This window comes from Corylus avellana, chromosome 5 (assembly GCF_965113065.1).
Source record: "Corylus avellana chromosome 5, dhCorAvel1.hap1.2, whole genome shotgun sequence".
Taxonomy (NCBI): Eukaryota; Viridiplantae; Streptophyta; class Magnoliopsida; order Fagales; family Betulaceae; genus Corylus; species Corylus avellana.
Genome location: NC_142494.1, coordinates 16,986,883 through 16,999,100, shown reverse-complemented (window position 1 = coordinate 16,999,100; position 12,218 = coordinate 16,986,883). Strand labels below are relative to the sequence as shown.

At 40.7% G+C, this 12,218-nt stretch overlaps 1 protein-coding gene and 2 pseudogenes across 1 annotated transcript; 1 reads left to right on the top strand and 2 right to left on the bottom strand.

Annotated features, from left to right (window-relative positions):
* LOC132181926 (receptor-like protein EIX2) overlaps positions 1-7,509 on the bottom strand; it is a 38,271-nt pseudogene extending 30,762 nt beyond the window's left edge.
* Positions 315-881, bottom strand: LOC148585854 (uncharacterized). Its single transcript, XM_088516334.1, has one exon. It carries the CDS (start codon positions 879-881, stop codon positions 315-317), a length of 567 nt encoding a protein of 188 aa, XP_088372460.1.
* On the top strand, positions 1,580-3,734 carry LOC132181925 (extracellular ribonuclease LE-like; annotated as a pseudogene).
* Positions 7,510-12,218: the final 4,709 nt, after the last annotated feature.

Below are 12,218 nucleotides of genomic sequence, written 5' to 3'. Positions count from 1 at the left end.
TAAAAAAAAAGTCTATATCCAAGTTCACACAGTTGGCCAACAGAAAGAAGATTGAAGGATAATTCAAGCACATGAAAAACTTCAGGAACAAAAAGGGAAGGTGTATTGATAGTGCCTATATTTTTAACAGTCATAATGGAGCCATCAGCTGTGCGAATCAATGAAGAATGAGGTGAAGGTACATATGTGGTAGAGGAAGTAGGGTAAGGTGTCATGTGATTGCAACAAGCAGAGTCAAAGAGCCAAGGGGAAGAGGTACCTGGCAAAACTGAGAGGACAGAGGAAGATGCATTACCAGAACGAGATAGGATGACCTAGTTGACTATTGTCTCAAAGTCAGTTGCAGATAAGGTGACACTAGATCTTGATGCGTGGCCAGAGGGAGCAACTGAAGAGGGAGCAACTAGAGATGAAGCAGCTGGAGATGAACCACTCTTAGTATGAGCAACTGCTACTGTGGGTGCATTAGATCTTCCATTACGCCAACACTTGTCAATCGTGTGCCCTCGACGTCGACAATAGCGACAGTAATTGTTATCGCGAGACTTATGAGGGAGTCGAGGAGTACCTGACCTGTCATAATACTCTCGTTGGAATGACGAAGAGCCAGAGGATGGTGCAGCCAACACTGTATGACTAGGCTGAAAGCGCATAGTCTCCGATCTAGTCTCGACACGGACAAGTGCGAAGATGGCAGTGTCCAAAGTGGTAAGAGGAGAACGATGTAATAGTTGCACACGAACAGGCTCAAAATCATCACGCAAGGCCATCAAAAATTGGTGAAGGCGATGTTGATCTCTACGGGTAACATACATCTCAGCATTAGTGGGATCCTTCCAGATAGGATCAGAAACATCAATTTGGTTCCACAAGAATTGCATGCGGGCAAGAAAATCATTTATACTCTGACCAGATTCCTGCCTCAAATGGAAAAGCTCAAACAAAAGCTGATACTCGTGAGCACCATCTACAAAAGAATAACGAGAAGTAAGCATATCCCAAGCACCCTTTGCTTCATCAAAGCTACCAAAGAGTGCAGAAATAGATGAGATAGTGGTACGGTATTACGGAATCATGTAAGAATCTGATGATGTTTGCTATCCCAATCAATAAAACCAGTGGTAAAAGCCTCATCTTCCTCAAAAGCCCCTTTAACTGGCTTTTTGATCTCCCCAATCACATAAAACCAAAGCTTGCGGCCTTTAAGAAAATTATGTATAAATTGAGACCACACCATATAGTTTGTGCCATCCAATACAATCTGAACATGATGAAGAATCTCGTTTTATACCATCTAGAAGGCTCAAATGCAAAAATAGACTACAAAAATGAAATCAGGATGAAAAAATAGGTTAGAAAGCACCTGGTCAACTCTGGAAGTCAACACTGACGTGGCACTGATGACATGGCAAGGGCTGACTTGACATTGATGACGTGGCACAAGGCTGACGTGTCTCTGATGACATGGCACAAGGCTAACGTGGGCAGCTTATGTGGCGTTGCCAACGTGTATGTGCTGACGTGTCACATAGGATGACGTGGCGAGACTGGCGTGACACGAATTGCTGACGTGGCTATAATGACGTGGCAGTATGGTGCAATGGTGCGTGCGGTACACGTGCGAACGGTGGCGCGTGGTCTTGGCGAGTGGATCTGACACGCGAAACTTCTATGGGCGTGTGGGGGCGCGTGCAGCTTTGTATGGAGGATCTGGGGCCTGTTCTGGAGTCACCGAGTGAAGATCTATCGATCGGTGGCCTTAGAGAAGTGATCGGACCACCGTGACGGCTGGTGGCGGAACGGTAGTGGCGGAATTGCCGAAGCTTTGGGCGGCGCGTGATAGCGCGTGAAAACTCAGATGGGGCTGTGTGTGGCGGCTCTGGGATGGTTGTCTTCCGGGCTTTCAAACGGTATAGTGATCCGCTGAAAACCTTGAGGAGAAGATAGAGAACCGTGAGGAACAAGAGGAACGATTCGCCGAATAACACTAGCGGCGCCGGAAAAAAATTTGATACGGAAAAAAAAAAAAAAAAAAAAAAATTGAAGTGGTTCAGAACGTGTGCTCTGATACTATGTTAAGAATAAGGTTGTATATTGAATCACAAAGTATAATGTACAGAAAATGCCTATATATAGGCTAATAATACAGACCTAGGAGAATAAGGAAAGATAAACCTAATAGACTTAGAATACTAAAAAAAATAAATAATAATAATATAATATTATTAACAGATAATATATACAACCGCAACATCACATTTTTATGTAAGGAGGTTTTTTGACACAATGGGGAGGGGAAGATCATTTTTGGAATTCTTATTGTTGTCTACTGACTTTTACTTGGGATAGAATTGATTTTTGGGCAATGATTACAAGTCAAGTTCCTTTTCACTGTTTTTTTTTTATTTTTTTATTTTTTTTATTTTTACTGCCTCTCATTGCAGATTTTACTTGTCATCATCGGTTATGGATCATGGATCAGTCTACCTGATGTACGGACAAAGACCTTAAATCTTCCAATCAGAAAAATCAGTACAAAAATAGCAATTTATACTACGCTGAATCTTCCTCTTCGGTTGCTATTAATTAAGGACACTTTCTGTGGGCAACAACCGATTTGCTAGCAGTGTCCTCATCAGAACAGGACTTGTGATCAACACAGAAGTTGTTTTGGTTTAGGCTAGAGTTGATAATAATCGTGACAGGGTCTTTTATTGGAGTATTGGGCACCTATATAATTGTAAATCATGTGGCTAGTACACGAAGAAAGAATATTAGTTTAGGGTTAGTATTATTTTTAATAATTTTTAATATTTAATTTATGTTTTTATAGTCACATTAGGGTTAGGGTTTAGTGTTTTAGTCTATTTAAGCGTAAGTTTCAATCATCATCAAGTTGTTACGTGTACAATGTCTAGCAATTGGTTGTGTTTCACAGGGTTTCGATTTCTTCTACTTTGTACAACAGGTGAGTGGCGTTGTTTTGGTTCAATATATAGAGATTTAAACTTTTTACTGTTTCCTTTATTCTTAATTATTGATCTGAGCTCTTCAGCCTCCTCCTAACATGCATCCAAACTTGTACTTTGAGTCACCCCTCTAATGGTTTAAGTAATGCAGTGGCCAGGATCATACTGTGACACAAAACAAAGTTGCTGCTATCCAACAACTGGAAAACCCAGAAACAAATTTCGGCATCCATGGTCTTTGGCCTAATTACAAAGACGACTCATACCCGTCCAACTGCGATCCCGACACCCCTTTCAATCAATCCGAGGTACCTACCTACAATACCAGTCTTTCCATAACATGTTATATAATTATATAGCACATATGCCATGGCTGCAGACTTTGTGATGCACGACAAGGGAAATTTGGGAGACAAAAAAAAAAAAAAATACGGAGGAAGTGGTTGTTCAACCACATATGTTTTATTAACTTTGGAAAGGCAATCTCTTTTTTTTTTTTTTTAATTTTTTTAATTTTGTCCTTTCAAAATTTTACAGGAATCCAACCAGACGGGAGATCTTACAGCTTAAGTAGGATAAGTGAAGCTATAAGAGGAGCAACTGGGTATGCTCCTGGGATTGAATGCAATTTTGATGCATCGGGTAGCAGCCAGCTTAATTTACCAGATTTATCTTTGTGTTGACACGTCTGGGTCGAACCTCATCAAATGTCCGGTTCTACCAAAAGGGGGATGTTCCTCCAATTTTGGGTTCCCTTCCTTCTAGGATATAGCAAAGGAAGTGGGATGTCTCTCATCTCTTAAACATGTTTCCTTAAGTGAGTTGAAAATCATATTATAGTAAAATCATATTTGCTTTTATACCCAGATAGCAAAACACTCAAAAACAATTAGAAACTTGAATAAAGTTTAGATTGAAAGCATTGAAAACAATTGATGAGCTTCAAAAATATATTTAGATGGATGTGTGTGTATATGTATAAAGTAAAAGAAAAATATATATATATATATATTATTACTATGATGCATCCAAAAAACATTTTTTTTTCCCTATATAAAAAGGTATAATCTAAAAAGAAAACTTAAAAAAAAACTATAATTAGATAGAGGCCAGGCAAGAGTTACCGGCTATAAATTAAAGAACAAAATTCAAGTTATTACAGAAATCCAATGCCATCAAATTGGAATGTAGTTGTGACAATGAACCTTGAAGCGGTTATAACTCATTTATCGTAGAAGAACCAATAAACCTTGAAGAAAGTCATTAAAGAGGTATGGTACCGGTGATCTGGTTGTGGGAGAGAGATAAGAAATTTATGTTGAAAGAAAGGTCCCAAAACCAGTTAGGAATGGTGTCTAAGATTCATTCGTAAGATATATCAAGGCATAAAACATTCTTTTGTGTTTGAAAGCCATTGAGGAAAAGTTGGCCCCAACTCCCAAGACCTCAATTTGATGGTATCCAAATGAAATGGTTAATGGTGGAGCACAGTTTCGACTAAATTTAAAAGACATAAAATTAGAAGATGAGTCCAACTGGCGTAGGGTGAAAAAATTTGACAAATGTGCTTCAGTAACACCTTTGAAAGAATTAAAAGACACATTCAGCTAAACTCCCATCAAACTAGTTGTGAGATAGATACACCTCTCTCAAGAAAGAGAGTTCTGAATTATAATTGTTGGAATATTTTATAAATTAGGTTTATTGATATTTTCTTAATATATTATTTATCTTTATGATAGAATAATTTTATTCTCCGTTATTATATTTTCTTTTAAGGTTTATTCTCTTCCTTTATTAGTTTAGACCTACTTTAGGGTTTTTTGTTCACTACTCATTCTCTTTATAAATAAAGAGTTATGTAATATTGTTTTATATAGTGCATATACAGGATGTAGTCCATACGTCTCTCTCCGCTTTTGCGGATTAGTATCCCCTCGAATTCTTAGGAAATTCGAGGGGCTCAAATTATGGATATGGATCGTTGGATGTGATCCAACGGTCCAAAACAATCTACTAAAAAAATAATAATAAAATATTACTTTTATTTTTTAAAAAAATGTCAAAATAAAATTAATAAAAAACTTTAAAAAATTGGTAAATTTTTTTGTGGTGGCTTGCCACCCCAGGTGGTGGCCAGCCATCACTGTTAGAGGCTAGGGGTGGCACCCCCAAGGGATAAAAAAAATAATAATAATAATAAATAAATAAATAAAAATTAGGTGGTCCTTGGCCCTTAAGGGTGGCCAAACCACCCCCAAGGGCCGGGTTGGGGGTGGCCTTGCCACCCCCAAGGAACAAGGGGTGGCTTCGGCCACCCCAAACTCCCGGTCTGGGGTGGCCGAAGCCACCCCTAGCATTTAAACAGTGGTGGCCGGCCACCACCTAGGTTGGCCAGCCACCACAAAAAAATTTACTAATTTTTTATAGTTTTTTATGAATTTTATTTTAATTTTTTTAAAATAAACAAAATATTTTTTTATTATTTTTTTGTAGATTGTTCTGGACCGTTAGATCACATAATTTTTGGCCCTCGAATTCCTTAGGAATTCAAGGGGATCCCGGTCCCCGCTTCCGCGCTCTCTCTTTTATTTTTCTTTCATATTTTATATATATTTCAACAATAATATTTTTTGATAAGTTTAGTTCTCATAAATTGTGAAGATTTTTCAAAGATTGTGGTATTGTCCCCTCAAAGTTGTTGAAAGAGAGGTTAAGATGAACAAGCGCTATCATATTCCCCAAAGCTTTTGAAATAGCTAGGGCCTTCTAACTCATTAAACCGAGGTCAAGAATGACAAGGCTATTTGTATATTTGAACAGCCAGGGGAATATCGAAGAGTTGAAATAATTGGAAGAAAGATCAAGTAATGAAAGTGGTGAAGAAAAATTAGCATTGAAAAGCACAGGAGGAATCGACATGGAGAGCTGGCAACTTCATAGACGTAATTAGTCTAATGAAGAAGGGAGCATGGTGACCTTATCTGGTCAATTGGCAACCTTAATTACTAAGGTCCATACCACTCATATCTAAGTGCCTTAATTAAAGATGAGAGATAAATTAGCCGGTCAAGATTGTAGTCTTCAATCAGCCCATAATAGTTCCAGCTGAGATCAAGAGAAAGCTTGAAAATCAAGCACACAGTTTAAGGCCATGTGTGAGACAAAGAATGGCTGGGAAGGTGGTGGAATGCATCTGGCATCCAGTATAAATTTATAAGAGAAGCTGGGTGATTTTGTAAATAGAAAGTTAGAAAACAGTGAGTTTTGTTAGTTGATTAGAATTGAGCTAATTGAAATGGGCTGTTAGAAGATTGGTTAACCCATTTGCTGTATAGAATCTGCCGAAAATTCACCCACCAAAAATTGCCAACAATCAAAATCAACCACTCCTCCACCGTCGATTGCCAAAAAATCAAAACCCCAACGCGGTTGATCAACTACACAGAACCACCTAGCTAGCTCCAAAAAACAAACCCACCCATTGAAATTTCTCCAATCCACCGAATGTTTAGTTTACGTTGTTAGGAAAACAATCAAATACAAAGGACATGGAATTTCAGAAAAATAAATAAAATAAAATTTAACCATATGTTATGCAATTATTTGAGTAGTAACAGTAAAGTGAATGTCTATAAGCAAAAGCTAATTATTTTTTATATATACAATATAATATTATTAATTATTAGCTCCCTCGTAAAAAAAAACTTATTAATCCCGCCCCTACAAGAGTCGAATTCTAGCTCAGCCAGGGACGGTGGTGGTAAGAGCTGGTTTTGATGTTCCAAGTGAACCACATGGATTGTATTTATATTAATATTGTGTTACGTATAAGTGGCTAAGGATTGGTGGATGTGTCAACATGGACAGTGCAGTAATTTATTTCCATTAGGAGTCTTATCTTTATTGTTTTAGGAGTTCTTATTCTTATCGCATGAGGAGATCTTATCCTTATTACTTTAGGAGTCTTATCTTTATTGTTTTAGGAGTTCTTATCTTTATTGCTTTAGGAGTCATAAGTCAATAACTTATTCAAACCTTGTGTTTGTGGGAGTTTAAGAGCTTCTCGAATTGCTCTACCAAAGGATGTCTAGGATTCCTCGAAAATCCTACCGCTAGAATTGTTTTGCTTATTTCTCAATAATAGGGAAGCTAAGGAGAGACGATCCTGGTAATTTTCCAATTCATAAACCAGTTACGCGCTCGGAGTCCCGAAAACGTAACAAAGTGGTATCAGAGACAGCTTTCCGTAACCCATCGCTTCAAGTTATGGAGGATTGTCTATATCAATGTGTTGGTCTAGTGCATGAACTCCAAAGAAAAGTGGAAAAATTCCAAAGAAAAATGGAAGTGCATGAACTCTAAAGAAAAGTGGAAGAATGCCAAAGAAAAATGGAGTCATTTGGTAGATTTGAGAGCACTTTAGTGGAAATAAAAAATGAATGCCTACGTGAGCAGCAACAAACGATGTTGCGGGTGCAAAAGCCGCATGCCCCACACTGCCACTACCACCACGACAATGCCAAAACTCAGCCGTCATGTTCAAAAATCCAACCACACTACCATATCAATCTTTCTACTTAGTTCTCATCACGTTACATAAGCACGTAACAAATTTCTCTTAACGCCCTGACTGGAGTTTCAACACCCCAGACGATGCGAGTACGGGGCCAATTCAAGGGAGGCACGGCCGTGATACTCGTGGATACGGGTTCCACCCACAATTTCATGAGCATCGGTGTGGCAAGGCGATTAGGTCTGCCATTAAAAGCTGTTGAGTGCCTCGAAGTGGCTATGGCAAACGGGGAACGATTTCCCAGTGAAGGTCGCTGCCATGGAGTTCAGGTATGTCTCAATAAGGCTGAGTTTGTGATGGATTTTTTTTTGCTTGCAATGGAGGGCTGTGAAGTAGTGTTGGGGGCACAATGGCTTTGGGTCTTAGGACCAATTCTGTGGGATTTTTCAAAATTGAATATGAAGTTCATGTGGAAGGGAAAGGAGGTAGAGTTATGGGGACTGACCGTACCTAGGAATAGATTGGTGAATTCTAAAGGAATCGTACAGGGAATCCAAAATCAGCAATTAGGATTTATTCTGTTCTCAATAAACCTAGGCACTTCCCAAGGGGGTCTCAGCTCAGATAACCTGGACTTGAAAAAAATATTAGACAATTTTCAAAAATCTTTGAGGAGTCTCGGGGTTTGCCTCCTAGAAGACAACATGATCACCGCATTCCACTCAAACCAAAGACGGGTCTAGTAAGTGTACGCCCATATCGGTATCCTCACTACCAGAAAAATGAAATCGAGAAAATAGTTTCTGGCTTATTAGAGTCAGGGGTGATTCGGCCTAGCACAAGCCCGTATTCATCACCAGTCTTATTAGTAAAGAAACACGATGGTTCTTGGCACATGTGTGTTGATTATCGGGCCTTAAACAATATCACAATCAAGGACAAATTTCCTATTCCGGTGATCGATGAGCTTTTGGATGAATTGCATGGGGCACAATTTTTCTCTAAACTAGATTTGAGGACAGGTTACCATCAAATCAAGATGTACGCCGGAGAGGTGGAAAAGACAGCATTTCGAACTCATCAAGGGCACTATGAATTCCTTGTTATGCCATTTGGCCTCACAAATGCACCGTCAACATTCCAAACACTCATGAACGACATCTTCTCCAAATTGCTCCATAAGTTCGTTCTTGTTTTTTTTGATGACATATTAATTTATAGTGCAAATTGGAAGGACCATCTTGTACATGTAAATAGGGTGTTAGAAATATTACGAGAAAACACGTTGTTTGTAAAGATTGAGAAATGTCAGTTTGGGTTGGAAGAAGTGCAGTATCTCGGCCACCTTATTAGCCAAAAGAGGTAGCCATGGACCCAGAAAAAATAGAAGCCATGATAAATTGGCCTATCCCTAAAAACACAAAGGCTTTACGAGGGTTTCTAGGATTGACGGGGTATTACTGAAAATTTATTAGGAAGTATGGGGAAATAGCAAAGCCTCTTACTCAATTATTAAAAAAGGATGCCTTTGGGTGGTCACCATTAGCGGAGCATGCCTTTGAGGAATTGAAGAAAGCCATGACTCGAGCTCCCGTCTTAGCGTTGCCCGATTTCTCTAAGGAGTTTGTAGTGGAATGTGATGCATGTGGGAGTGGAATAGGGGCTGTGTTAATGCAGGAAAGGCGCCCTATTGCTTACTTCAGCCAAGCTTTACAAGGACGGAACCTTCAATTATCAACCTATGAAAAGGAAATGCTTGCACTAGTCACAGCGGTGCAAAAGTGGAGACCGTACTTATTGGGCAGCCATTTCATTATTCGCACCGATCACCAAAGTCTACAATACCTATGGCAGCAAGCTGTCACTACTACAACGCAGCAAAAATGGTTGGTCAAATTGCTTGGTTATGATTTTTCAATTGAGTACAAGAAGGGTGTGGAGAACGCAATAGCAGATGCACTTTCAAGGAGAGCAGAATATGGAGAGTTGGCTGCCATTTCTCACCCCCATACCACACTGGTTGGAGCCCATTCAAGAAGAAGTTGCTACAAAGCCACAATTGCAAGAGTTAGTGAAGAAGATTGAGGGGGACAAGGCAGTAGGGCCTTGGGAGTACAAAGGAGGGCTGATTTACTTCAAAAACAGAATATACCTTGATGGTAACTCTCCTCTTATATCTATGAACATCAGGGAATACCATTCTAGCACCCATGAAGGCTTCCATAAAACTATTTATAGAATAAGGTCAGTATTTTTTTGGGCTGGAATGAGGAGTCAGATTCGGAGTTTTATACAAGAATGCGATGTGTGTCAACGACACAAGGCAGCTACTACTCAACCCAATGGACTATTGCAGCCCTTACCCATTCCGGAAGCAATTTGGACTGACATCTCTATGGATTTCATAGATGGGTTGCCAACCTCCAAGGGTAAGACAACCATATTTGTGGTAGTTGATAGATTGTCAAAGTATGGTCACTTTACTCTAATTAGCCATCCTTATACAGCCCCTGCTGTGGCCCAAGTTTTTTTTGAAAATATTTTCAAGTTGCATGGAATCCCAAAAACTATTGTGTGTGATCGTGATCCAGCTTTCACCAGCTCTTTTTCGAAGGAACTTTTTCGCTTGAATGGAGTACAATTCAATTTCAGTTCTGCTTACCATCCCCAAACCGATGGTCAAACGGAAGTAGTAAATCGCACCATTGAAATGTATTTAAGGTGTTTTACAAGCTCCAAGCAAAGTGATTGGGTTCAGTGGCTGCCATGGGTGGAATTTTGTTATAATACAAGTCTATATTCAGCATTGGGGTGCACTCCTTTTCAGGTCGTCTACGGTAGAGAACCACCTACTTTGTTGTCGTATGTGCCGGGCACTTCAAAGGTAGCAGCAGTGGAACAACTCTTGGTGGATCGCGATGACATCATTAAAGAAGCCAGGGAGCATTTGAAAGAAGCACAAGCAAGAATGAAGAAAATCTATGACCAACACTACCAAGAGAGGGAGTTTAATGTGGGGGATTGGGTCTATTTGCGCCTACAACCTTATAGACAAATGTCGGTAGCAATGAGGAAACACTTGAAGTTGTCTCCTAGATTTTATGGGCCATATCAGATTCTAGAAAAAATTGGGGCTGTTTCTTACAAGCTCAATCTTCCCTCAGGTTCCAAAATACATCCTGTTTTTCATGTATCATTGTTGAAGAAGCAAGTGGGGACAACTGTTGTGGTATAAGACACGCTGCTGTATGTGGATAATGCAGAGGGAAGGGTGCTGCCAAGACCTAAAGTGTCACTGGAGTATCGCACCAGGAAGGGAATTACTGAAGTTTTAGTCCATTGGGAGGGGCTCTCTCCTGCCGATGCAACATAGGAGAATTTCAATGACATGTAGCTTCGGTTTCCATCCTTTGTCCTTGAGGACAAGGACAATTTCAAGGGGAAGGGAGTGTTATGTATAAGTGGCTAAGGGTTGGTGGGTGTGTCAACATGGACCGTGCAGTAATTTATTTCCATTAGGAGTCTTATCTTTATTGTTTTAGGCTCCGTTTACTTCGACGTAAAATGGTTTTCTTCGTAAAATATTTTCAGGAAAGTCATTTTCCCTGAAAATATTTTTTGTTGAAAACATTTTACAGCATTTACCTTGTAGACGGAATATATATATATATATATATATATATATATATATATATATATATATATATATATATATATCTTTTTTATATATTTTTTCCAATAAGGTCTCCGCCGAGACCTGCACGGGACTTGTTTGAGACTCCGCAGGGACCTGCCTTGGACCCCGTCGGAACTTGTCTGGGACCTCCCTGGGACCTACCTGGAACTTGACCGAGACCCGCCCGGGACCCACCCAAGACCCGTCCGGGACCTGCCCGGGACTCGCCCGGGACCTGCCCGAGACTTGCCCGAGACCCGCCTTGGACCTGACGGGGACTCGCCCGGGACCTAACCGAGACCCGCCCGGGACCTGCCCAGGACCCCGGCGAGACCCGCCAAAAACTTGCTCGGGACCTGCCCGGGACTTGACCGGGACCATGCTGAGACTTGATCGGGACCCGCCAGGGAACCCGCCAGGACTTGACCGGAACCCGCCTGGGACCCACCAGGACTTAACCACGACCCGCCCAGGACTTGCTCGGGACCTAACCGGGACTTGCTCGGACCTCACCGGGTCCCGGTCAAGTCCCGGGCAAGTCCCGATTAGGTCGCGGGCAAGTCCTGGGCAGGTACTGGGGGGGTCCCAGTCAAGTCCAGGGCAGGTCCCGGTCAAGTCCCGGGCGCGTCTCGTCGGGGTCCCAGGCAGGTCTCGGTCGGGTCTCGGTCAGGTCCCTGGTAGGTCCCGGTCAGGTCCAGTGCGGGTCCCGGGCAGGTCTCTGGTAGGTCCCGGGCGGGTCCAGGTCATGTCTGATAAGCGCCGAATGTTGCACATTCAAGCCCCTTAATTTGCATATGTTAATTCCTTAGCGTTGTTATTTGTTTGATTTTGTTTTGTTTTTGTGTTTTCAGGTTATAAATAAAGATGCAATTAATTCCATTCATTTTGGGCTTAAAAGCACACTTTGAGAAGACCTAGAAGATATGATTAAGCTTAACCAATCATGGTTAAGTTTAATCAAATAAAGGAAGAGATTAATTCGGAATTTCTCAAATTGGAGTCAAAATCGGATTGGATTCAATTTTGGATTCTGCATATGTCTCGGTATTTTGGCCAT